Consider the following 23,433-nt stretch of genomic DNA (forward strand, 5'->3'; position numbering starts at 1 on the left):
TGTTTGAGGCTGGGTTTCTGTACAGCACTTTGAGATATCAGCTGATGTACGAAGGGCTATATAAATACATTTGATTTGATTTGAAAGGAGATCATGATGACTCAAGTCATCTAGAATTTTACTGCAGTAATGACTCATGGTATGGTGGTAAGTTCATCTCAACAGCCCTAGATCCAAAACATCACTGGTACAAGCCCTGCTCTGGTTGTTCCCCCTTACTGCTACACCAAGACTGGTCAATTAACCAATTTCTGGGAAAGGCTTATAGCAATCTGTGTGTCTAGCATACCTTTAGAATGGGTGTGGGTGAGAGCGTTACCTAAAACAAGTGTGGTTCTTACTTAGACCGCAATGATAAGCTAATCTTATCCCACTATGTACCATTACCCCACATCTATTGGGTCAAATAAAGGGTAAAAATACTAGCAGCTCAGGCACACATGGCCTTCTGTACATCGCATCACCTGTAGCCACATTATAAAATTGTACCAATATTGTTATATGGTATTGACAAAAGTACAGGACAGCCAAACGCACCAGTCACACCAATACCTTCACATCTTAGCTTACTTAATCCGTTTTCATGAGTAATCTGGTTTAGTGGTACCATACAGGCATCATAACACCAGTATCATAACATTCATACCCATATCAAAATAATAATCAATACTGCAATTATAATTAGCTTAACGCTATGGGTCAATGGCATAGGCTCTTTGTCACTTCATCTTTCTGCAATTCCACACATCCTCCCTCCTTACCTCCTCAAAACACATTGGAGAAGGTGGTCTGAAGGAGGGGACTTGGACCTTCTCTAATATGGCTGAGAATGAAGCAAGGAGATGAAGACTCGAAAGACTACCATCAGCATGCATGTTTTGGTTCTGGGTGCCCAGATTACACGGACCAGACTTTTGGCTGCTAATATCGGAGGGAGTTGGGTACAGTCAGACACTCACGTTAAATCACCCCAAAACCTGTGTGTGACCACAATACAAAGCCTAGTGAAGACTGCAAAGGAGGACAGAGCTGCCATCTAGATATGACATTTACACACCACTGCCACAGCAAAGCCTTCTGTATAATCTAGGACCCCAGCTACCCTGGTCACTAACGGTTTTCACCCTTACAGTCTAACTCATGTTGTTAAGGTTTTAAGGCAAGGTGTTATTAGCTTCATACCAACTCCTCCTCTGACTGTACTATGAAAAGTCTACAGTTCAGAGTTCACATACAGTACAGACAACTTTGCACAGGAGCTGGACAATTTCATCTTTTTTTAAAGATATCCGCTCTCACATCCGTTAGCTCAGGGGTCAGCAACAGGCTTGGTAAAAGGAATTCGACAAAAAATGGGTTTAATTTAGAAAATATTTTCCAATTACTCCCACAAATAAAAGACCTACATGGGGGCATCTCAATATAAATCAAGGTATGAACTAATACAATCTCTTTAGGGGCTTAGTTGTGGTCAATTTACAGTGTACAAATAATTATGTTCCGGCCTCCTAATTATCCTCTCTCTCCAATAAAAACAGCCAGCGGCTGAATCTAGTCTACCCCTGCGTTAGCATCTCCCACAAGTGTCTTTTAAAACAAGCTTTCTGTGATTACAGCTGAACAAGATCATCTCTATGGTTTGCAGCAAACAGTGAGAGCGGCTACAAACGTCTTCCTGACTCAGTCCTGAGTCTTCATGTGAATTTCTCTGAAAATTAATGTCTAAGACCAATTTCCCCCAGTCCAGCGGACAGATAATTGTAAGAAACTTAAGGCTAAGCGCTCTGTTTTTATGGGTTAGGTGATCGCCACTAGGATAGTATGTATGCATGCTTCCATACGGCCCTACAGCTGTCAGATTAGATGTGTTATCTAAATGGATTGTGTTAAGGACAAAGTGGAATCACTTTTACTGCCTCTCTGGGTGATAAACAGATAAAAAGTTGTCGGCAATACCAGTTTCTACCAGATAAATATAGATAATGACATTGGGCAAACCGAGATTCTGGGTATATTTATGTTCTGTACATACCATAGTTTATGATCGGTATGTTTTTGACCATGACACTACTTCTAATAATAAGATGAAAACAACGTTTTTCGCAGCATCAGACCTTTACCGTATTAATGACTGGAGTTAACGGATGTGCTCAAATTGTCACACACACCCACACAGGTTTCAAAACAGCTAGTTCTTTGCTACAGTTGCCATTTAGTGTCAAAAAGGCCAAATAAAATGTTGATTGACAAGGCTACTTATGCCTGACAGGCAGGGCGCTTCCAGGCAGCCTGAAACATTTGTGCATTATAGAGATGTACAGTGCAGTCAAAAAGTATTCAGACCCCTTGACTTTTTTCCACTTTGTTAGGTTACAGCACTGTTCTAAAATGGATTAAAGAAAAAAAAAAAATCACAATCTACACACATTACCCCACACAATGACAAAGCGAAAACAAGTTTATAGAAAGAAAAAAATACCTTATTTACATAAGTATTCAGACCCTTTGCTATGAGACTCAAATTGAGCTCAGGTTAATCCTGTTTCCACTGATCATCCTTGAGATGTTTCTACAACTTGATTGGAGTTCACCTGCGGTAAATTGAATTGATTGGACATGATTTGTAAAGGTACACACACACACACACACACACCTGTCTATATATATCAGGTCCCACAGTTGATATAAAAATAAAATGTTATTTTTTGCCCCCTTTTTCATGGTATCCAATTGTTAGTAATTATTATCTTGTCTCATCGCTACAACTCCAGTACGTGCTCGGGAGAGACGAATGTTGAAGGTCATGCGTCCTCCGATACACAACCCAACCAAGCCGCACTGCTTCTTAACAACCAACCCGGAAGACAGCCATACCAATGTGTCGGAGGAAACACCGTGCACCTAGCGACCTTGGTTAGCGTGCACTGCGCCCAGCCCGCCACAGGAGTCGCTGGTGCGCGATGCGCAATGCAGTGCCCTAGACCACTGCGCCACCCGGGAGAAGACCCGGGTCAGAGCAAAAACCAAGCCATGAGGTCAAAGGAACTGTCCGTAGAGCTCCAAGACAGGATTGTGGAGGCACAGATCTCGGGAAGGGTACCAAAAAAATTAAGCAGCATTGAAGGTCCCCAAGAACACAGTGGCCCCCATCATGGGCTCCCAAGAGGTGCAGCGGAATAAGGTACTGCATCTCAGTGTTAGAGGCGTCAGTACAGACCATGGTTAGATTCCAGGCTGTATCACAAACAGCCACACAATTTGCCCAGGGTCGTCCGGGTTAGGGTTTGGCCGAGGTAGGCCATCATTGTAACCAAGAATTTGTTCTGAACTGACCTGCCTAATTAAATCAATTTTAAAAAATACAACTTAAATGGAAGAAGTTTGGAAACACCAAGACTCTTCCTAGAGGTGGCCGACCGGTCAAACTGAGCATTCGGGGGAGAAGGGCCTTGGTCAGAAACAGAGCTCCTCTGTGGAGATGAGAGAACCTTCCAGAAGGACAACCATCTCTGCAGCACTCCACCAATCAGGCCTTCATGGTAGAGTGGCCAGACGGAAGCCACTCAGTAAAAAAGGCACATGATAGCCCGCTTGGAGTTTGAGAAAATGGACCTAAAGGACTCTCAGACCATGAAAAACAATGCAAGCGTCACGTCTGGAGGAAACATGGTGAGACATGGTGGTGGCAGCATCATGCTGTGGGGATGTTTTTCAGCGGCAAGGACTGGGAGACTAGTCAGGATCAAGGGAAAGATGAATGAACAAAGTACAGAGATCCTTGATGAACACCTGCTCCAGGGCACCAGACGGGGGTTCAATGTTCACCTTCAAACAGGACAACCCGAAGCACACAGCCAACGCAGGAGTGGCTACGGGGACAAGTCTCTGAATAGTGGCCCAGCCAGAGCATCACTGAAGACACCTGAAAATAGCTGTGCAGCGTTGCTCCCCATCCAACCTGACAGAGCTAGAAAGGATCTGCAGAGAAATGGGAGAAACCCCCAAAATACAGTTGTGCCAAGCATGCAGCGTCATACCCAAGAAGACTCATGGCTGTAGTCGCTCCCAAAGGTACTTCATCAAAGTACTGAGTGAAGGGTCTGAATACTTATGTAAATGTGCTAATTACAGGTTGTTTTTTTTACATTTCTTTGTTATTATGGGGTAGTGTGTGTAGATTGAGGGGAACATTTTATCAATTTTTGAAAGAGGCTGTAACAAAACGTGTGTCAAGGGGTAACAAAAAAATGTCAAGCGGTCTGAATCATTTCCAGATTTTCTCACACACCAACTCTTTCAAGGGCTTTTTAATTTGACTATTTTCTACATTGTAGTAGTGAAGACATCAAAACTATGAACACATATAGAATCATTTGGTAAACAAAGTGTTAAACAAATCTAAATATTTTATATTTGAGATTCTTCAAAGTTTGCCTTGACAGTTTTGCACTCTCTCAACCAGCTTCTCCTGGAATGCTTTTCCAACAGTCTTGAAGGAGTTCCCACATATATTGAGCACTTGTTGGCACCCAGGGCATCTGATGCAGCACTCCATCTAAGCTCCTTGGTCAAATAGCCCTTACACAACCTGGAGGTGTGTTGGGTCATTGTCCTATTGAATAACAAATTATATTCCCACTAAGCGCAAACCAGATGGGATATCTCTGCAGAATGCTGTGGTAGCCATGCTGGATAAGTGTGCCTTGAATTCTAAATGTGTCACCAGCTAAGCACCCCCACACCTAATCCTCCATGCTTCAAGGTGGGTACTACACATGCAGAGCCGATCCGTTCACCTACACTGCATCTCAAAGATTGGGGTTGGAACCAAAAACTCTTTAATCTCAGAACAAAAGAGAGAATTCCAACGGTCTAATGTCCATTGCTCGTGTTTCTTTGCTCAAGCAAGTCTTCTTATTGGTGTCCTTTAGTAGCATTTCCTTTGCAGCAATTCGACCATGAAGGTCTGATTCACAGTCTCATCTGAACAGTTGATGTTGAGACGTGTCTGTTACTTGAACTCTGAAGCATTTATTTGGGTTGCAATTTCTGAGGCTGGTAACTAATTAACTTATCCTCTGCAGCAGAGGTAACTCTGGGTCTTCCTTTCCTGTGGCGGTCCTCATGAGAGACAGTTTCATCATAGCGCTGGATAGTTTTTGCGACTGCACTTGAAGAAGCTTTTCCGGATTGACTGACCTTCATGTCTTAAAGTAATGGACTGTAATTTCTCTTTGCTTATTTGAGCTGATCCTTCTGTATACCACCCATAACTTGTCACAACACCTGCCTGGCTCAAACATATCAAGAAGGAAAGAAATCAACAATACAAGGCACACCTGTTCATTTAAATGCATTCCAGGTGACTACCTCATGACGCTGGTTGTGAGAATGCCAATAGCGTGCAAAGCTTTCAGGCAAAGAGTGGCTACTTTGAAGATCCTCAAATATATATTGATTTGTTTAACACTTTTTTGGGTTCCTACATGCTTCCACGTATTATTTCATAGTTGTCTTCACTATTAGTCAACAACGTAGAAAATAATAAAATAAAGAAAAACCCTGGAATGAGTGTGTCCTAACTTTTGACTGGTACTCACACAAATAAAACATACAAATATTACTCACAGGGTGGATGTCTATGAAGAGTCCATGTTGGTCCTCAGTAGGCTGAAGTCCCTGTACATAGTCCAGCAGGACAGGGTCAGCATTGTAGAAGTGTGGGTGGGAGATAAACACTGGGGAGTCTAGAAAACAATATTAATACAATTAATATCCTATGTAAGAAGTACTTGTGAGACAAGCGGTTCATTCCTGAATTTGAACTTTTGTTCAAATCTCCCCTCGACATCAATGCATGATTTTTTCAAAAAATGGTTATACAGTATGTGGGCATTTCTCAAGCTACAATTCAGCCCCAAGTGTATATGATATATTGATGCATGTTCTATGGGGTGCTAGATTAGGACCATAGAGGCATAAGACAGCATTATGTTTCATTACAAAGTGCTTCTCCATCTGTCCACACAGCAGCATGGCTCCTCTGTGTGCGTTTGCCATTCCTCCTCCACTAGTCTGTTTATCAGACAAGGTATCTGGGTCATGATTAAAAGGATTACAATAACCATCACCCAGGAGGTGTGCCTGTATCTTGTGTGTTTGAAAAAATGAAATAGGTGCAGGGAAATGGGTTTTTACAGCCATAGTAGTACAGCACACCTGAAGGAAATTCGGGTTAGTGCTTTTCTCAAAGACAGATTTGACCTTGGCAGCTCGGGTATTCGAACCAGCGACCTTTTGGTTAATGGACCAACACGCTAACCGCTAGGCTACCTGCAGCCCTAACAAATCATGAGCATGCGTCCGGGTGTGCGTGCGCTCGTGTGTGCACTGACTGGATCTGCAGCTGCTGACGTTGAGGAGGCCAGACTGTCTGCAGGGACAGAATCCCTCGTTGGGAGCGTAGTCTGAGCCATTAGCGAACAGAGTCTTAGGTGCCACGTAACGATACAGAGGAATCCCCTCCATTATCCCCTCACGCTGGTACACCATCTCCAAAGATCTTTAGAGAGAGAGAGAGACACACTATATATAAACTCAGCAAAAAAAGATATATCCTCACTGTCAACCGTGCTTATTTTCAGCAAACTTAACATGTAAATATTTGTATGAACATAAGATTCAATATACAAACTGAACAAGTTCCACAGACATGTGACTAACAGAAATGGAATAATGTGTCCCTGAACAAAGGGGGGGTCAAAATCAAAAGTAACAGGCAGTATGGTGGCCACAAGATGCATTAAGTACTGCATTGAATCTCCTCATGGACTGCACCAAATTTGTCAGTTCTTGCTGTGAGATGTTACCCCACTCTTCCACCAAGGCACCTGCAAGTTCCAGAAAATTCCTGGGAGGAATGGCCCTAGCCCTCACCCTCCGATCCAACAGGTCCCAGACGTGCTCAATGGTATTGAGTTCCGGGCTCTTCGCTGGTCATGGCAGAACACTGACATTCCTGTCTTCAGCCATACTGCTCGTTCTGTGTGTGGTGGCATTGTCATGCTGGAGGGTCATGTCAGGATGAACCTGCAGGAAGGGTACCACATGAGTGAGGAGGGATGTCTTCCCTGTAACGCACAGCGTTGAGTTTGCCTGCAATGACAATAAGCTCAGTCCGATGATGCTGTGACACCGCCGCAGAGAATGATTGACCCTCCACCTCCAAAACCGATCCCGCTCCAGAGTACAGGCATCAGTGGAACGCTCATTCCTTTGACGATAAATGCGAATCTGATCATCACCCCTGGTGAGACAAAACCGCGACAGTGAAGAGCACTTTTTGCCAGTCCTGTCTGGTCCAGTGACGGTGGGTTTGTGCTCATAGGCGACATTGCCGGTGATGTCTGGTGTGGACCTGCCTTACAACAGGCCTACAAGCCCTCAGTCCAGCCTCTCTCAGCCTATTGCGGACAGTCTGAGCACTGATGGAGGGATTGTGCATTCCTGGTGTAACCCGGGCAGTTGTTGTTGCCAGATGTACCGATCCTGTGCAGGTGTTGTTACAGGTGTTACACAGCTGTCCATCATGTCTCCCTGTAGCGCTGTCATAGGTGTCTCACAATACAGACATTGCAATTTATTGCCCTGGCCACATCTGCAGTCCTTATCTCTCCTTGCAGCATGCCTAAGGCACGTTCACGCAGATGAGCAGGGACCCTGGGCATCTTTCTTTTGGTGTTTTTCAGAGTCAGTAGAAATGAAAACTTAGGACACTAAAGAAGTCTAACTGTGACCTTAATTGCCTAGTGTCTGTAAGCTGTTAGTGTCTTAACGACCGTTCCACAGGTGCATGTGCATTAATTGTTTATGGTTCATTGAACAAGCATGGGAAAGTGTTTAAACCCTTTACAATGAAGATCTGTGAAGTTATTTGGATTTTTACGAATTCTTTGAAAGACAGGGTCGTTTCTTTTTTTGCTGAGAGATCTCAGATATATATGTTATATATGTGTGTGTCTGTGTCTGTGTCTGTGTCTGTGTCTGTGTCTGTGTCTGTGTCTGTGTCTGTGTCTGTGTCTGTGTGTACCTGCATGCGTCCGGACTGTAGAAGGGCAGTGTAGATTCTTTAGTTATGAAGGGAGGCCACATTTGTCCTGCTGTACCATTGATCATGTTACACTGAGGAGTCTTCCAATTGGTCAACTAGAGAAAGCGATAGACTGAGTGTTATCATCCATTGAGCGCTCTTCCTAGAGCAGGAAATTATTCAGGATTTCACTGCAGTCAAACTTTATTACTTTGGATTTATTTAATTATTTAGCAGGGATAGTCCACTCCATAACAGTTGCCATTGATTTCCATGGAGTCCTTCTACAAGAGGCCCAAATCAGTTTTCCTCCATGCTTTTTCTAACAGCCCCTCAGCCCAATCTGTAAAGGAGAAGGCACATGGCTGTGTGAACTCACCTTGGTCAGGCCATTCCATGAGTCCACTTTGTGAATCAGCCGGATGTCATCTTTGCCGGTGTGGATTGTGAACAAACCAGTGTTTGAGTTGTTGAACTGATGGAAGAAACAGACAGATTGATATTTCACCCTTCACTAAAACCAGACAACCAACCTAAACAAGTTGTAGATAGAGTACGCAAATACCATTTGAGGTTCTGTCACAGAAAAGTCCTAGGTGGCAAAGGTCCAGATGGATATTGTCATTAATCGCTGTAGTAACAAAGCCCCACCTCACAATCCATCCTAAACTGTTCACAGCCCTCATGTTGGTTGAGAGAAAATGTAGCATTTTTAAAAGCCAATTTCCTGCAATTCTACACATTTTGCCATATGGCGGAGAGAGAAGTTTGCAGTTAAACCATATTTAATGTAATTATCATGTCTTGTGTGTTCTTATTAGCCAGCCTACTGGTTTCGCTACACTCGTTATGTCTAGTTGTCCTAGGTATAGCTAAGTGGTCTGTAATCAGACTTAATGGTGCAATTAGGGGAGAAGTCAGAATATGAGAACAGTGAATGGGTGCCCCAGGACACAGCAACCTTACCTGGGTCCAGGGCCAGCTCAGTCTCACCTCCTGGGTCAGTCAGCCCAAGCAATTATTGTTTGTTCAGTTGATGCCGAAAATAAATGTATACAAAAGAAAACAAAAAAAACGCTTGCCTAAACTAAAAAAGAGGTAACATTGTCACAAAATGACCACTGGCAGGCCAAGAGGCTTCTGGCCATCCCTCTCACTGATTGCCGATCACCTTGATTACCCCGCACCTGTGTGCTTATCAAGGCTTCACCAGACTTCCTGGCAGACCACCTGCCCCGGTTACTGCTGCCCCCTGGGAATGGAGTAGAGGTTCGACCGATTAAATCGGAATGGACGATTAATTAGGGCTGATTTCAAGTTTTCATAATTGGAACGCCAATTTTGTAGATTATTTTTTCTACACCTTTATTGAATATTTAACTAGGCAAGTAAGTTAAGAACACATTCTTATTTTCAATGACGGCCTTGGAACGGTGGGTTAACTGCCTTGTTCAGGGGCAGAACGACAGATTTTTACCTTGTCAGCTCGGGGATTCAATTTTGCAACCTTACGGTTAAACTAGTCCAACGCTCTAACCACCTGCCTCACGAGGAGACCGCCTGTTACGCAAATGCAGTAAGAAGCCAAGGTAAGTTGCTAGCTAGCATTAAACTTAATCATAATCAATAGCTATAACTACACATGGTTGATGATATTACTAGTTTCTCTAGTGTGTCCTGTGTTGCATATAATCGATGCAGTGCGCATTCGCAAAAAAGGACTGTCGTTGCTCCAACGTGTACCTAACCATAAACACCAATGCCTTTCTTAAAATCAATATACAGAAGTATATATTTTTAAACCTGCATATTTAGCTAAAAGAAATCCAGGTTCGCAGACAATATTAACCAGGTGAAATTGTGTCCCTTCTCTTGCATTCATTGCACGCAGAGTCAGGGTATATGCAACAGTTTGGGCCGCCTGGCTCATTGCGAACTAATTTTCCAGAATTTTACATAATTATGACATAACAATAATATTTAGACTGATGGATGCCACCCGTTAGATAAAATACAGAAGCGTTCCGTATTTCACTGAAAAAATAAAACGTCTTGTTTTCGAGATGATAGTTTCCGGATTCGACCATATAAATGACCTAAGGCTCGCATTTCTATGTGTTATGTTATAATTAAGTCTATGATTTGATAGAGCAGTCTGACTGAGCGATGGTAGGCAGCAGCAGCTCGTAAGCATTCATTCAAACAGCACTTTTGTGCATTTTGCCAGTAGCTCTGCGGTTTGACTTCAAGCCTATCAACTCCTGAGATTAGGCTGGTGTAACCGATGTGAAATGGCTAGCTAGTTAGCGGGGTGCGCGCTAATAGCGTTTCAAATGTCACTCGCTCTGAGACTTGGCGTGGTTGTTCCCTTTGCTCTGCATGGGTAACGCTGCTTCGAGGGTGGCTGTTGTCGATGCGTTCCTGGTTCGAGCCCAGGTAGGAGCGAGGAGAGGTACGGAAGTTGTACTGTTACACTGGCAATACTAAAGTGCCTATAAGAACATCCAATAGTCAAAGGTATATGAAATACAAATGGTAGAGAGAGAAAGTCCTATAATTCCTATAATAACTAACTACAACCTAAAACTTCTTGCCTGGAAATATTGAAGACTCATGTTAAAAGGAACCACCAGCTTTCATATGTTCTCATGTTCTGAGCAAGGAACTTAAACGTTAGCTTTCTTACATGGCACATATTGCAGTTTTACTTTCTTCAACACTTTTTTTTTGCATTATTTAAACCAAATTGAACAGGTTTCATTATTTATTTGAGGCTAAATTGATGTATTATATTAAGTTAAAATAAGTGTTCATTCAGTAGTTGTAATTGTCAATTTTACAAATAAAAATACAAATGTAATAAAAATACAAATGTAATAAAAATAAATATATATAGATTTTATTATTATTATTTTAAAAATCGGCCGATTAATCGGTATCGGCTTTTTTGGCCCTCCAATAAATTGGTATTGGCGTAAATCATAATCGGTCGACCTCTAGAATGGAGTGTGGAATTGGTAATGTAGTGTCCACCCATGTGGCAACCCTAAATCAGCACCCATATCATAACAATAAAAATTGGGGCACTCTGGGGGTTGAGGCCCCTGGGCACATACTCTGGCCATGATAACTGGTTAGCCTAACTTACCTACCTGGCTAACGTTGGCTTGTTGATCAACTGGAAATGTTTAACAGGTTTTCAATAGCTCTTTAAGGTCCGTCAGTGAATTACATAATAGGAAAACCCACCCACGCACCTCCCTCCCGTCTAAAATGGCTTGCTCTCCTCCACCCTCTCGCTCACCTCAGCAAAAAGGCCAAACTTGCCAGTGGAGGGCAGCATCCCAGGGAGCCATTTATTGAGGAAGTCCACCAGCTTGCTGTCGTAGCCCCACATCAGCTTTCCTACAGACTTGGTAAGGAAAGGTCCCTCCTTAAAGGTCTTGAAGGTGGTGCTGATCATCAGACGCACTGCGAACGGCAAGTTCTCCATCATCACTGCTGCACCCTGGGAGACAGAGGTGGTGGTGAGGGAGAGATGAGAGCAAAGACATAGAAGTCCAGTTCTTATACATTAGTGTGTGTGTGTGTGTGTGTGTGTGTGTGTGTGTACTCTGCAGTGCCGTCTTACCAACACCAGCATGTTGGGGATGGTGACCACATCCGACTCATTGCCCACTGACATGCTGGGCTCAAAGAAGTAGCTCCTGTATTCAAGATACGACACTGTGTGGTTTGGATGGAACGTGATGTTCCGCTTCTGAATATGCTTCCTGAAAACACACACAACCCAGGTAAACCTCAAACTGACCGTAGATGTAAATGGACAGAAACTTTACAGCTAGTATAAGGCGTTTATGATTACTTTATAGATTGTTAAATAGTACATTACAGTTGACTGAAGCTCTGAATGAATAGCTGATAGGGATAAGAGGGACGCATTGGGAAATGAGAGGAGAGTGAGCTTGCAGGGGAAAGCCTGTCAATACTTCCCCATGACTATGCACTCCCCCACAGAGCCCATTTTTCCCCAACTGACCTAATTGTTACACAATGGTCCACATGTACAGGCTCAGAGCCACAGAATGTTGAACCCCAAAAACTGGACACCATATGCCCCGAAGTCAACCTCCAGAACACACACAGGCTAAGCACTAGCCATCTAACACAGAATGCCTGCCCCCCCCCCCCCCCCATACACACACTTCCCCCGACTCCTCATTGTGAGTTGCCAATTGACACACACATACATATACATATACATATACATATACATATACATATACATAGTGTTCTATGTACAGGCTAAGAGCCACAGTTTGACTGTTGGACCCAGAGTGTACGTTGTCTTTAGTCTAGCACTTTAGAAGTGATTACATAGGTTTAAGCTAACGACCGCTCCCTCAGATAGTTAAGGTTCCAGGGACCGAGGCTGGAGGACTCCCACGGCCAGTCGTTACATACTGTTCTTCCAGCAGACAGGATTGAATTAACCAAGTATTTGCCCCCTTTCTGATTCTCTATTTTTGCTTTCCGAATGTTATCTGATCTTCAACCAAAACATTAGATAAAGTATACTTTGTTGTTTGTAAACTTAACTTATTTAACTAACAGTTATGCAACACCCAACTCCCCTGTGTGAAAAAGTAATTGCCCAATTACATTTGTGGATTTTCAAGAATGAACTGCTCATTTCAAGACCTGACACATCGCAATTGGGATTAGGTCTGGACATTACAAAACTTCAAATCTGTTGATTTTTAACCATTTTGATGAAGACTTGATTGGGTGTTTTGGATCATTGTCTTGCTGCATGACATCCTGATACAGAGCAGAATTCATGGTTGCTTTTATTAAGGTAATTCGTCCAGGTCCTGAGGCAGCAAAACATCCCCAAACCGTCACACTACAACGACCATGCTTGACTGTTGGTATGAGGTTCTTACTGTGGAATGCAGCGTTTTGTTTTCACCAAAGATAAATGGGACACATTTCATTCAAAAAAGTTGACTTAAGTTCGCCAGAAAGCACCTGGAAGATCATCAAGACTCTTGGAAGAATGTACTACGGACAGAATGTTCTATGGACAGTCAAAAGTCTAACTTTTTGGACGACATGGGTCCCATTATGCAAACATTGCTGAAAAGCAACACATTTGAAGTCCAGACCTAATCCCAATGAAGCTGTTGTGGCAGGACTTGAAACGAGCAGTTCATGTTTGAAAACCCACAAATGTAGCTGAGTTCGAGCAGTTCTACATGGAAGAGTGGGCCAAAATTCCTCCACAGCAACATGAGACTGATCAACGACTACAGGAAGAGTTGTTGGATTCATTGCAACTTAAGGTGGCACAACCAGTTAGTTGAGTGTAAGGGAGAGATTACTTTTTATACACAGGGCCATTGGTGTTGCATAACTTTGTTTATGAAATTTGTAATTGTGTTATTTCTTAACTCTGGTTCCTTTAATCTAATATTAGGGTTTGGTTGAAGATCTGATCATTCAGTATCCAAAATGTGGCTAAAGTAAAGAAAATCAGAAAGGGGGCAAATACTTTCATATCACTGTAGGTCTAAAAAGCAGCCCTTCCTCCCATCAGCACTGGTTCATTACTGTTTGGCTTATTAACTACCGAGGGGATTCCACTGAGATTGGCACCAATTAGCTTACAGAGACAAAAACAGGAGAGGACTTGAGAGAAGTTGGAGTATAAAGAGAAGGGGAGGAAAGGTAGAGAGAAAGAAGACTTCCGTTTGAAAACGTAACCATCTACAGTCTCTGTGTTTGGGTGAAAGAGGCCAGATCAATACGGAAAGGGGTTCAGAGTATACGATAGACAGGGGTGACTGAAGCTAAGAGACAGAGAAAGGCTGGTTGACATTTATTAAAGACCATGTATGCTTGATCAGGAGATGTGGATGGAGGCTCCGTATGGAGGGTGACGCAATTGTGGCGCCTTCGGAAGGCTTGCGGGGGCCAAATCAAGCTCTATACCACATCGCTTTGCTCCTCTGAAGTTTTGTAACAATGCGGAAGGCTCTGTATAGCTCCGTATTGACATGATTGGTTGACGGTAGGTGAGGGCGGTACATCCTGTACAAACAAACTCACTACCTTGACAACAGCTCTGCGAAGCACAAGAGGTATGAATGCCCTTGACTTCTGCAGAGGCCACATCGCAGTAAATGCTGTATGGCCAATAGAGACCGGATTGACCATATTTTTTAAAATTATCTTTAAAAAGAAAATACAAAAATTTAAAATTGGCTTTTATTGGGATGAGTCTTGTCCTTGAGGAAGAACTGAGCAATTGCCACTAGATGGGCCAGCTGCAAAGTCAAAATAGGCCATATTGTAAAAATGTAAAGGTTAGGCATTAGGGTTAGCAGTGTAGTTCAGGTTAAAATACGATTATATGACTTTGTGGCTGTGCCAGCTAGTGACCATTCTGCAGAGCTGCCTCCAGAGCAAGATTCATGACAACAAAAAACTGCAAGAGACAGTGAGAGAAAGCAAGAGGGAGGAGAGGCAGGAGAGTGGGAAGAGGGAGACCATCAAATAGGGATTGAGTCTACACCATCATCCCATTACACTAGGAAAAGAGTGCCCTCCTCCTCATCCCTCGCTCCTAGGGTGAAAGGATGAGAAGAATGCCATGCATTTGGCCCCACAGGGCTCGGAGTTCCACAGCTGACACTAAACTACAGCCATGAACCTTCAATTGAGTGACAGGGGAAGAAATGTTCTTGCTCTTCATTGTAATCAGAGGGCTGATATAAATACTACGCATGCCAATCTCTCTTGGCTATGAGTTGAGGAGAATGACAGCATCACTTTTTGAAAGAAACATAAACGTGTTGAAAATCCCAAATTGTTTGCATAGTCAACTTACACACAGCTCTGACACACTTACCCCACCACACATGCCGCCAAGGGTATTTTCCACAGTCCCCAAATCCAGAACAAATTCAAGAAAGCGTAAGGTATTATATAGAGCCATTACTGCATGGAACTCCGTTGCATCTCATATTGCTCAAATAAACAAACCTGGTTAAAAAAAAAAAAACTATACAGCAACACCTCACAGCACAGCGCCTCTCCTCTATTTGACCTAGTTTGTGTGCATGTATTGATATGTAGGATACATGTGCCTTTAAAGAAAATGGATGTAGTTCTGTTCATGAGCTGTTCTTGACTATTAATGTTCTGTATTATTCATACGTTTCATATTTTGTGTGGACCCCAGGAAGAGTAGCTGCAGCTTTTGCAACAGCTAATGGGGATACTAATAAAATAAATTCCAGATGCATAAAATGGCTCTTCAGCAGAGGAAGCACAAGACTATCCTCCCGGCAGATAACAGCCGATTCAAAAAAGGGGTGTGGTGCTTTCTTGGAGAAAAGCACGCACACATTTAAAAACAATATGCTCCTTATCCTTTTACTTATAAAATGTATTGCACAACTAGCTAATTTTGTTTATAACTTTAGTTATTTTGGGATTCCACCCATGTACCGCGCATTTGGAAAGTATTCAGAACCCTCGACTTTCCACATTTTGTTACAGCCTTATTCTAAAATATTTTTTCCACCTCAATCTGCACACAATAACACATGACAAAGCAAAAACAGGTTGACATTTTTGCAAATGTATACAAAAACAAGAAATATCTACAAACGTATTCAGATCCTTTACTCAGTACTTTGTTGAAGAACCTTTGTCAGCGATCACAGATAGAGTCTTCTTCAGTATGACGCTACAAGCATGGCACACCTGTATTTGGGGAGTTTCTCCCATTCTTCTCTGCAGATTCTCTTAAGCTCTGTCATGTTGGATGGGGAGTGTCTCTGCACAGCTATCTTCAGGTCTCTCCAGAGCCATTCGATTGGGGTCCGGGCTCTGGCTGGGCCACACAAGGGCATTCAGAGACTTGTACCGAAGCCACTCCTGCATGGTTTTGGCTGTGTGCTTAATGTTGTTGTCCTGTTAGAAGGTGAATCTTCACCCCAGTCTGAGATCCTGAGCAGGTTTTCATCAAGGACCTCTGCTCCATTCATCTTTCCCTTTATCCTGACTAGTCTACCAGTCCCAGCCGCTGAAAAACATCCCCACAGCATGATGCTGCCACCACCACCATGCTTCACCGCAGGGATGGTACCATGTTGTTTCCTCCAGACATGACGCTTGGCATTCAGGCCAAAGAGTTCAAGGCCTGATTGGTGGAGTGGTGCAGAGATGATTGTCCTTCTGAAAAGGTTCTCCCATCTCCATAGAGAAATTCTGGAGCTCTGTCAGAGTCACCTCCCTGACCAAGGCCCTTCTCCCCATTGCTCAGTTTGGCCGAGCGGCCAGCTCTAGGAAGAGTCTTGGTGGTTCCAAATTTCTTCCATTTAAGAATGGAGGCCACTGTGTTCTTGGGGACCTTTAGGGCTGCAGAATTTTTTGGGGTACCCTTCCCCAGATCTGTGCCGACAATCCTTTCTCGGAGCTCTACGGACAATTCCTTCAACCTCATGGCTTGGTTTTTGTTCTGACATGCATGGTCAACTGTGGGACCTCAAAGACAGGAATGTGCCTTTACAAATCATGTCCAATCAATTTAATTTACCCCAGGTGGACTCCAATCAAGTTGTAGAAAGACCAAGGATGATCATTGGAAATAGGATATCGCCTGAGCTCAACTTGAGTCTCATAGCAAGTCAGAATTATGTAAAAGTAATCTTTTTAAAGTTAGTGTTAATTTCTGAACTGTTTTCACTACATTGAATACTTTGCCTCAACACGTGATTGAGGAGTCTAATTTCATACAAAACGCATTTGTTTCCACATTTCCTTGCCTCGATTACTTTTGACATTTTAAAAAAGCAGGCGAGGCGGCAAGAGGCAAGTAAAACCAATCAAGACCCTCCCAGTGTCAGGAGCACCAATGTTCCCCCTCCTAAAAAAAGGGGACAAGGCCATCGCCCACTCTAACCCTCCGCTCATCCCTTCCTCTATACTTGTGTCCTTCTCGCAGTGAGAAGAACATACATGTTAAATGCCGTGACCGGTAACAGGAAGATATTGTCAAGCAGAGGGCATGTCACCAGTAAGTAAAAACAGAAGAAGCATTTGACTGATACTTCAGCCAAGAAAAACAACCCTCCTAGGTGCGCCCCGCCCCGTATCTTGGACATGGATACGTTGCACAGAGCAGTCAGCAAAGTGTTTTAACCATGCAGTAGTCACATATAGAGAGCAAGGCTCAGATTCCAGCGACAGGACACTGCATCCTGACAGAAATACAGTAAGTTGTTTTGTCATGGGTCACATGTATATTGCAGATGCTTTTGTTGGATCAGAAAATTACTGTGTGCAGAACGTACAGTAAAGCTGCCAGAGCTGTTCTTTATCATTTTTGATCGCCTTGTGCCGGTGTGGTTTCCCCTGCCTGTTAAAGACTGTGCTAATGTCTCCAGTCATAATTAAGTAGAATTATATTTTCCTGTGATAACCCCTATAGCCTACCTACTCTAAGCCACTCCTCACTGCATTGAACAGTATTTTGCGTGAACAGTAATTGAGTTATTGTTAGCCTAAATATCCAATCACATTAGCAGGCCTTTCTAATCGACCTGGCCCGGGTATCCTGGAAGGATATTGACCTCATCCCGTCAGTGGAGGATGCCTGGTCATTCTTTAAAAAGTGCCTTCCTCACCATCTTAAATAAGTATGCCCCATTCAAAAAAGAACCAGGAACAGATATAGCCCTTGGTTCTCTCCAGACCTGACTGCCCTTGACCAGCACAAAAACATCCTGTGGCGTTCTTAGCATCGAATAGCCCCCGTGATATGCAACTTTTCAGGGAAGTTAGGAACCAATATACACAGGCAGTTAGGAAAGCCAAGGTTATTTTTTTCAAGCAGAAATTTGCATCCTGTAGCTCAAAAAAGTTCTGGGACACTAAACGCGATGGAGAAAAAAAAGCACCTCCTCCCAGCTGCCCACTGCTCTGAGGCTAGGAAACACTGTCACAACCAATAAATCCACTATAATTGAGAATTTCAATAAGCAATTCTCTACATCTGATCATGCTTTCCACCTGGCTACCCTTACCCCGGTCAACAGCCCTGCACTCCCCAGAGCAACTCGCCCAAGCCTCCCAATTTCTCCTTCACCGAAATCCAGATAGCTGATGTTCTGAAAGAGCTGCAAAAATCAGCCGGGGTAGACAATCTGGACCCTTTCTTTCTAAAATTATCTGACGAAATTGTTGCAACCCCCATCAGTAGCCTGTTCAATCTCTTTCGTATCGTCTTAGATTCCCAAAGATTGGAAAGCTGCCGCGGTCATGCCCCTCTTCAAAAGGGGGACACTCTAGACCCAAACTGTTACAGACCTATATCTATCCTACCCTGCCTTTCCAAGATCTTTGAAAGCCAAATTAACAGATTACCGACCATTTCGAATCCAACCGTACCTTCTCCGCTATGCAATCTGGTTTCAGAGCTGGTCATGGGTGCACCTCAGCCACACTCAAGGTTCTAAACGATATCATAACCGCCATCGATAAGAGACATTACTGTGCAGCCGTATTCAGCGCCAAGGCTTTCGACTCTGTCACTCACCACATTCTTATTGGCAGACTCAACAGCCTTGGTTTCTCAAATGATTGCCTCGCCTGGTTCACCAACTACTTCTCTGATCGATTTCACACTGAACTCTGAGGGCCTGTTGTGCGGACCTCTGGCAGTCTAAGGGAGTGCCACAGGGTTAAATTCTCAGGCCGACTCTTCTCTGTATTCATCAATGATGTCGCTCTTGCTGCTGGTGATTCTCTGATCCACCTCTAAGCAGGCGACACCATTCTGTATACTTCTGGCCCTTCTTTGGATACTTAACTAACCTCCAGACGAGCTTCAATGCTACACAACTTTCTTCCTGTGGCCTCCAACTGTTCTTAAATACAAGTAAAACTAAATGCATGCTCTTCAACCGATCACTGCCCGCACCTGCCCGCCCGTCCAGCATCATTACTCTGGGCAGTTCTGACTTAGAACATGTGGACAACTACAAATACCTAGGTGTCTGGTTAGACTGTAAAGTCTCCTTCCAGACTCACATTAAACATTTCCAATCCAAAATTAAATCTAGAATCGGCTTCCTATTTCACAACAAAGCATCCTTCACTCATGCTGCCAAACATACCCTCGTAAAACTGACCATCCTACCGATCCTCGACTTCGGTGATGTCATTTATAAAATAGCCTCACTCATATCACCTTCACTAGCTTTAAGCACCAGCTGTCAGAGGAGCTCACAGATCACTGCACATAGCCCATCTGTCAACAGCCCATCCAACTACCTCATCTCCATTCTGTATTTATTTATGCATCTTGCTCCTTTGCACCCCAGTATCTCTACTTGCACATCTACCATACAAGTGTTTAATTGCTATATTGTAATTACTTCGCCACCATTACCTATTTATTGCCTTTACCTCCCTTCTCACCTCATTTGCACTCACTGTATATAGATTATCTTATTTTTTTCTACTGTATGTTTGTTTATTCCATGTGTAACTCTGTTGTTGTATGTGTTGAAATGCTGTGCTTTATCTTGGTCAGGTCGCAGTTGTAAATAAGAAATTGTTCTCAACTTGCCTACCTGGTTAAATAAAGGTGGGAAAAAATAAAAAATTAGGGATAGTAGGCCATCTTACAGAAGTATGCAAATGCAAGGATGCATGGAATGCTTTATTATAAAGGTGATGAGAATTAACTTCCCCGAACTTGAAACCCACACACAGCCTGTTAGAATAACTGTCAACATTTACTTTTCCTCAGCCAACAGGAGTAGTAATAAAAAGAAAAATCAATAGCCTACGTCGATCTACTATCCCCCATATCACAAAAGATCCCCTATTTTATTGGTCAGCTTGTTGTTCTGTGCGAGAAAGAAATAGCCTATCCCAACACACTCTGGGACAGTTGTGGAATGATTGCTCCAAAATTCATATAACCAGGCTACATCCCCCAAAAAGTTTAAAAGCAATGAGGCTCATGCAACAGATCGTTCAGATTAAGATGTTGATCAACTTATTTCTTCACATTCTAATCCACCATGGGAAACAGGTACTGCCTAAGGGTAAGAGATTAGAGGTCAGGGGTGAAGGGCCCTCTGTTCCACCATAGGACAGTGTTAAGGGTTATAGAGAGCTGGGGTAAGATGTCAGGTGTGAAGGCCTACCTGTATACATAGGGTCCTCTCTGCTCCACCATGGGTTTCTCTCCAGCCAGGACTTCAGTAGGGTTCAGGACATTGAAGAAATAGACAGTCATGAAGAAGGGGACAGGGACATCCTTCCACATGGTGTAGGACATCTCATTCTTAGGGTCTATCACTAAGTTCTGAGGAGAAGACAATGATTTAACTACCATACAAAACATATGTACACATAAATATACATAGCGTTCAGTACGACAGCTCATTCTATGCTCTGTGGGAGGGGCTCACTGACAGAAGCCCATATTAAGTGTGTGACCCATGTGGGAATCAAACTAATTAAATTAGTGGATTCGGATATTTCAGCCACACCAGTTGCTGACAGGTGTACAAAATAGAGCACACTGCCATGCAATCTGCATAGACAAACATTGGCAATAGAATGGCTTTACTGAAGAGCTCAATGACCTTCAATGGTGGGACTGTCATAGGAAGCCACCTTACCAACAAGTCAGTTCTTCAAATTTCTGCTCCGCTAGAGCTGCCCAGCTCAAATGTAAGTGTTATTGTCAAGTGGAAATGTCTATGAGCAACAACAGCTCAGCCGTGAAGTAGGCCAAACAAGCTCACAGAACGGGACTGCTGAGTGCTGTTGCGCGTAAAAATCGTCTGTCCTCGGTTGCAACACTCACTACAGAGTTACAAACGGCCTCTTGAAGCAACGTCAGCACATGAACTGTTCATCAGGAGCTTAATGAAATGGGTTTCCATGGCCAAGCAGCCGCACACAAGCCGAAGAGCACCATGAGCAATGGCAAGCATCGGCTAGAGTGATGTAAAGCTCTACGCCATTGGACTCTGGAGCAGTGGAAACGCGCTCTCTCGAGTGACTAATCACGCTTCACCATCTGGCAGTACGACGGACGAATTTGGGTTAGGCGGATGCCAGGAGAATGCTACCTGCTTCATGCAAAGGCATGGTTCAGGCTAAGCCCCTTAGGTCCAGTGAAGGGAACACTTAACGCTACAGCATACAATGACATTCTAGACAATTCTGTTAAGTTTGGGGAAGGCCTTTTCCTGTTTCAGCATGAAAATGCCCCAGTGTACAAAGCCATACAGAAATGGTTTGTCGAGATTGGTGTGGAAGAACTTGACTGGCCTGCAGAGCCCTGACCTCAACCACATTGGAACGCCAACTGCGAGCTAAACCTCTCCAAACATCAGTGGCTGACCTCAGTAATGCTCGTGGCTGAATGGAAGCAAGTCCCCACAGCAATGCTCCAACATTTAGTTGAAAGTCTTCCCAGAAGAGTGGAGGCTGTTATAGCAGCAAAGGGAGGCACCAACCCCATATAGTGCCCATGATTTTGGAATGAGATGTTTGGCTAGTTCCTTCGTGATTATATACCTTCTTACAATATTGTGCATACTATTTAGCTTTACGTTTCTGCTTGTTAAAACTAAGAGAAGATATAACCTATTTGATACGAACGTGCACATATTTCATTTTAATCATTAAAATATCAAATCAAGGAATGCTACATTTTGTTCCAGCTCAATAATAAAATGTGAATATATTTTTTTAAATCTCCCTCAAAACCAAATGAACAATTAAACTCAACTTGTAGTAAAATTGTTAATTGATATCTTTGTAAATTGCTGTAAATGGCTACTGTTTTTAATTGCATTGAGTTTGTGATGTATCGGTCAGTCTTGCTCGACTTCTTTTGTTTTGTTACATGTATGTAATGTCTCCGGCTGGATCAACCTAATTTTAATAACTAATTCATTAAATCAATCACCAATATGTACGTCAAGTTCATTATAGGCACTTCGCTATACGTTAGTCGTGACTGACCAGGATAAATATTAATGGCGTTGCGTTAGAGGTTTTTAAATGATTAAAAACCTATAGGTAAAAACAATATTTTAATTGAATCTCCACTTACCTTGACTATTTGGTTGTCGATAATGATTGGTCCAACGAATACTAGAACTGTTCCAAAAACTACCGTCAGAGTGCCAACGACTAAAAGTCCGATTGCTAGCTTAGATTTATTCATAGCTATAGACACAGTTTAACTGGGCACCAATAAAAATGTACTAAATCAAGCTATAGCTACATAAAAACAATGCATGTAGGCTGTCGGCTATAGCCAAGTCGTTCAGTGGCTTTTGTTTGGAACGCTGTCTGGTTTATTGCAGCTCTAGACAAGATTCAAGAATATGGAGTGTCAACCAATATACACCTACACCTTAACTGAATGGCAAGTGTTGAAGGTCCTTGCCACTCGCCAGAATATGATTTGAAAGTCCAAAGAAATTTAGATATGCCGGTCTTAAAGTTAAGTGAGGGCTCTCAGAGTGGAACCGCTGTGTTTATATCGTTCAAGCCACGCCTCCCGACACGCTGGGGATGGTGTGTGTGTGTGTGTGTGTGTGTGTGTGTGGGTGGGGGGGGGGGCGGGGGTAGTTTAATTACCGTAGCAGAGAAACGCATTTAATTTATAAATCACAACATTTAACGCAAAATCACATTTTAAGACCTAATTGTATAAGAACTAAGCAAATTTAGCAAATGAGGCACCAGGTCAGAAAATGAAGATAAAGCCCAACATATTAATCTGTCACATTTTCTGTTGCAGTTGTGAATTATGAGACAGACAGACAAAGACAGGCAGAGGACAGACAGACGAACAAGGACAACACCACGTGTAAATTGTTGTGAAATGGTCTGGACCAAAAGAGACCAGTGGAAGGGTGTAAATCTGTGAAGGTTATCGGGGCAGCAGGTAGCCTAGTTGTTAGGGTGTTGGGCCAGTGGTTACTGGTTTGAATCCCTGACCTGACAAAGTAAAAATCTATCGTTCTTCCCCTGAGCAAGGCATTTAACCCACTGTTCCCCTGTGCCGTGGATGTCGATTAAGGCAAAATGCAGAACACACATTTCAGTTGTACAACTGACTACTTTCCCTAAATTGATTCAAATGGACCCTCAAGGCAACTTATTTGACCTACACACCACATTTTAAATTATAAAAAGGAATTATTTTGAAGTTTAGGACTCTCTCTGTGTCCCCGCTGGGAAAGCTAGTGAGGGTTGAAGGGGCAGGGGTGGAATTGGTGAGAAATACA

At 43.1% G+C, this 23,433-nt stretch overlaps 1 protein-coding gene across 3 annotated transcripts in view; it reads right to left on the reverse strand.

Annotated features, from left to right (window-relative positions):
* The window catches only part of LOC109868845 (scavenger receptor class B member 1), a 45,820-nt gene extending 23,159 nt beyond the window's left edge, over positions 1-22,661 (reverse strand). For 2 of the 3 annotated variants that reach the window (XM_020458569.2, XM_020458570.2), the window contains exons 1-8: positions 22,248-22,661; positions 20,320-20,480; positions 11,721-11,862; positions 11,394-11,597; positions 8,469-8,564; positions 8,090-8,205; positions 6,396-6,562; positions 5,629-5,747 (exon numbers count right to left, since the gene is read on the reverse strand). In XM_020458569.2, the coding sequence (XP_020314158.1) occupies positions 5,629-5,747; positions 6,396-6,562; positions 8,090-8,205; positions 8,469-8,564; positions 11,394-11,597; positions 11,721-11,862; positions 20,320-20,480; positions 22,248-22,361 (1,119 nt within the window). In that variant the 5' untranslated portion in view covers positions 22,362-22,661. The remainder of the gene's footprint in view (positions 1-5,628; positions 5,748-6,395; positions 6,563-8,089; positions 8,206-8,468; positions 8,565-11,393; positions 11,598-11,720; positions 11,863-20,319; positions 20,481-22,247) is intronic. The other variant, XM_020458568.2, reaches the window with a different exon arrangement.
* Between the last annotated feature and the right edge of the window lie 772 nt (positions 22,662-23,433).

This window comes from Oncorhynchus kisutch, linkage group LG23, assembly GCF_002021735.2.
Source record: "Oncorhynchus kisutch isolate 150728-3 linkage group LG23, Okis_V2, whole genome shotgun sequence".
Lineage (NCBI taxonomy): Eukaryota > Metazoa > Chordata > Actinopteri > Salmoniformes > Salmonidae > Oncorhynchus > Oncorhynchus kisutch.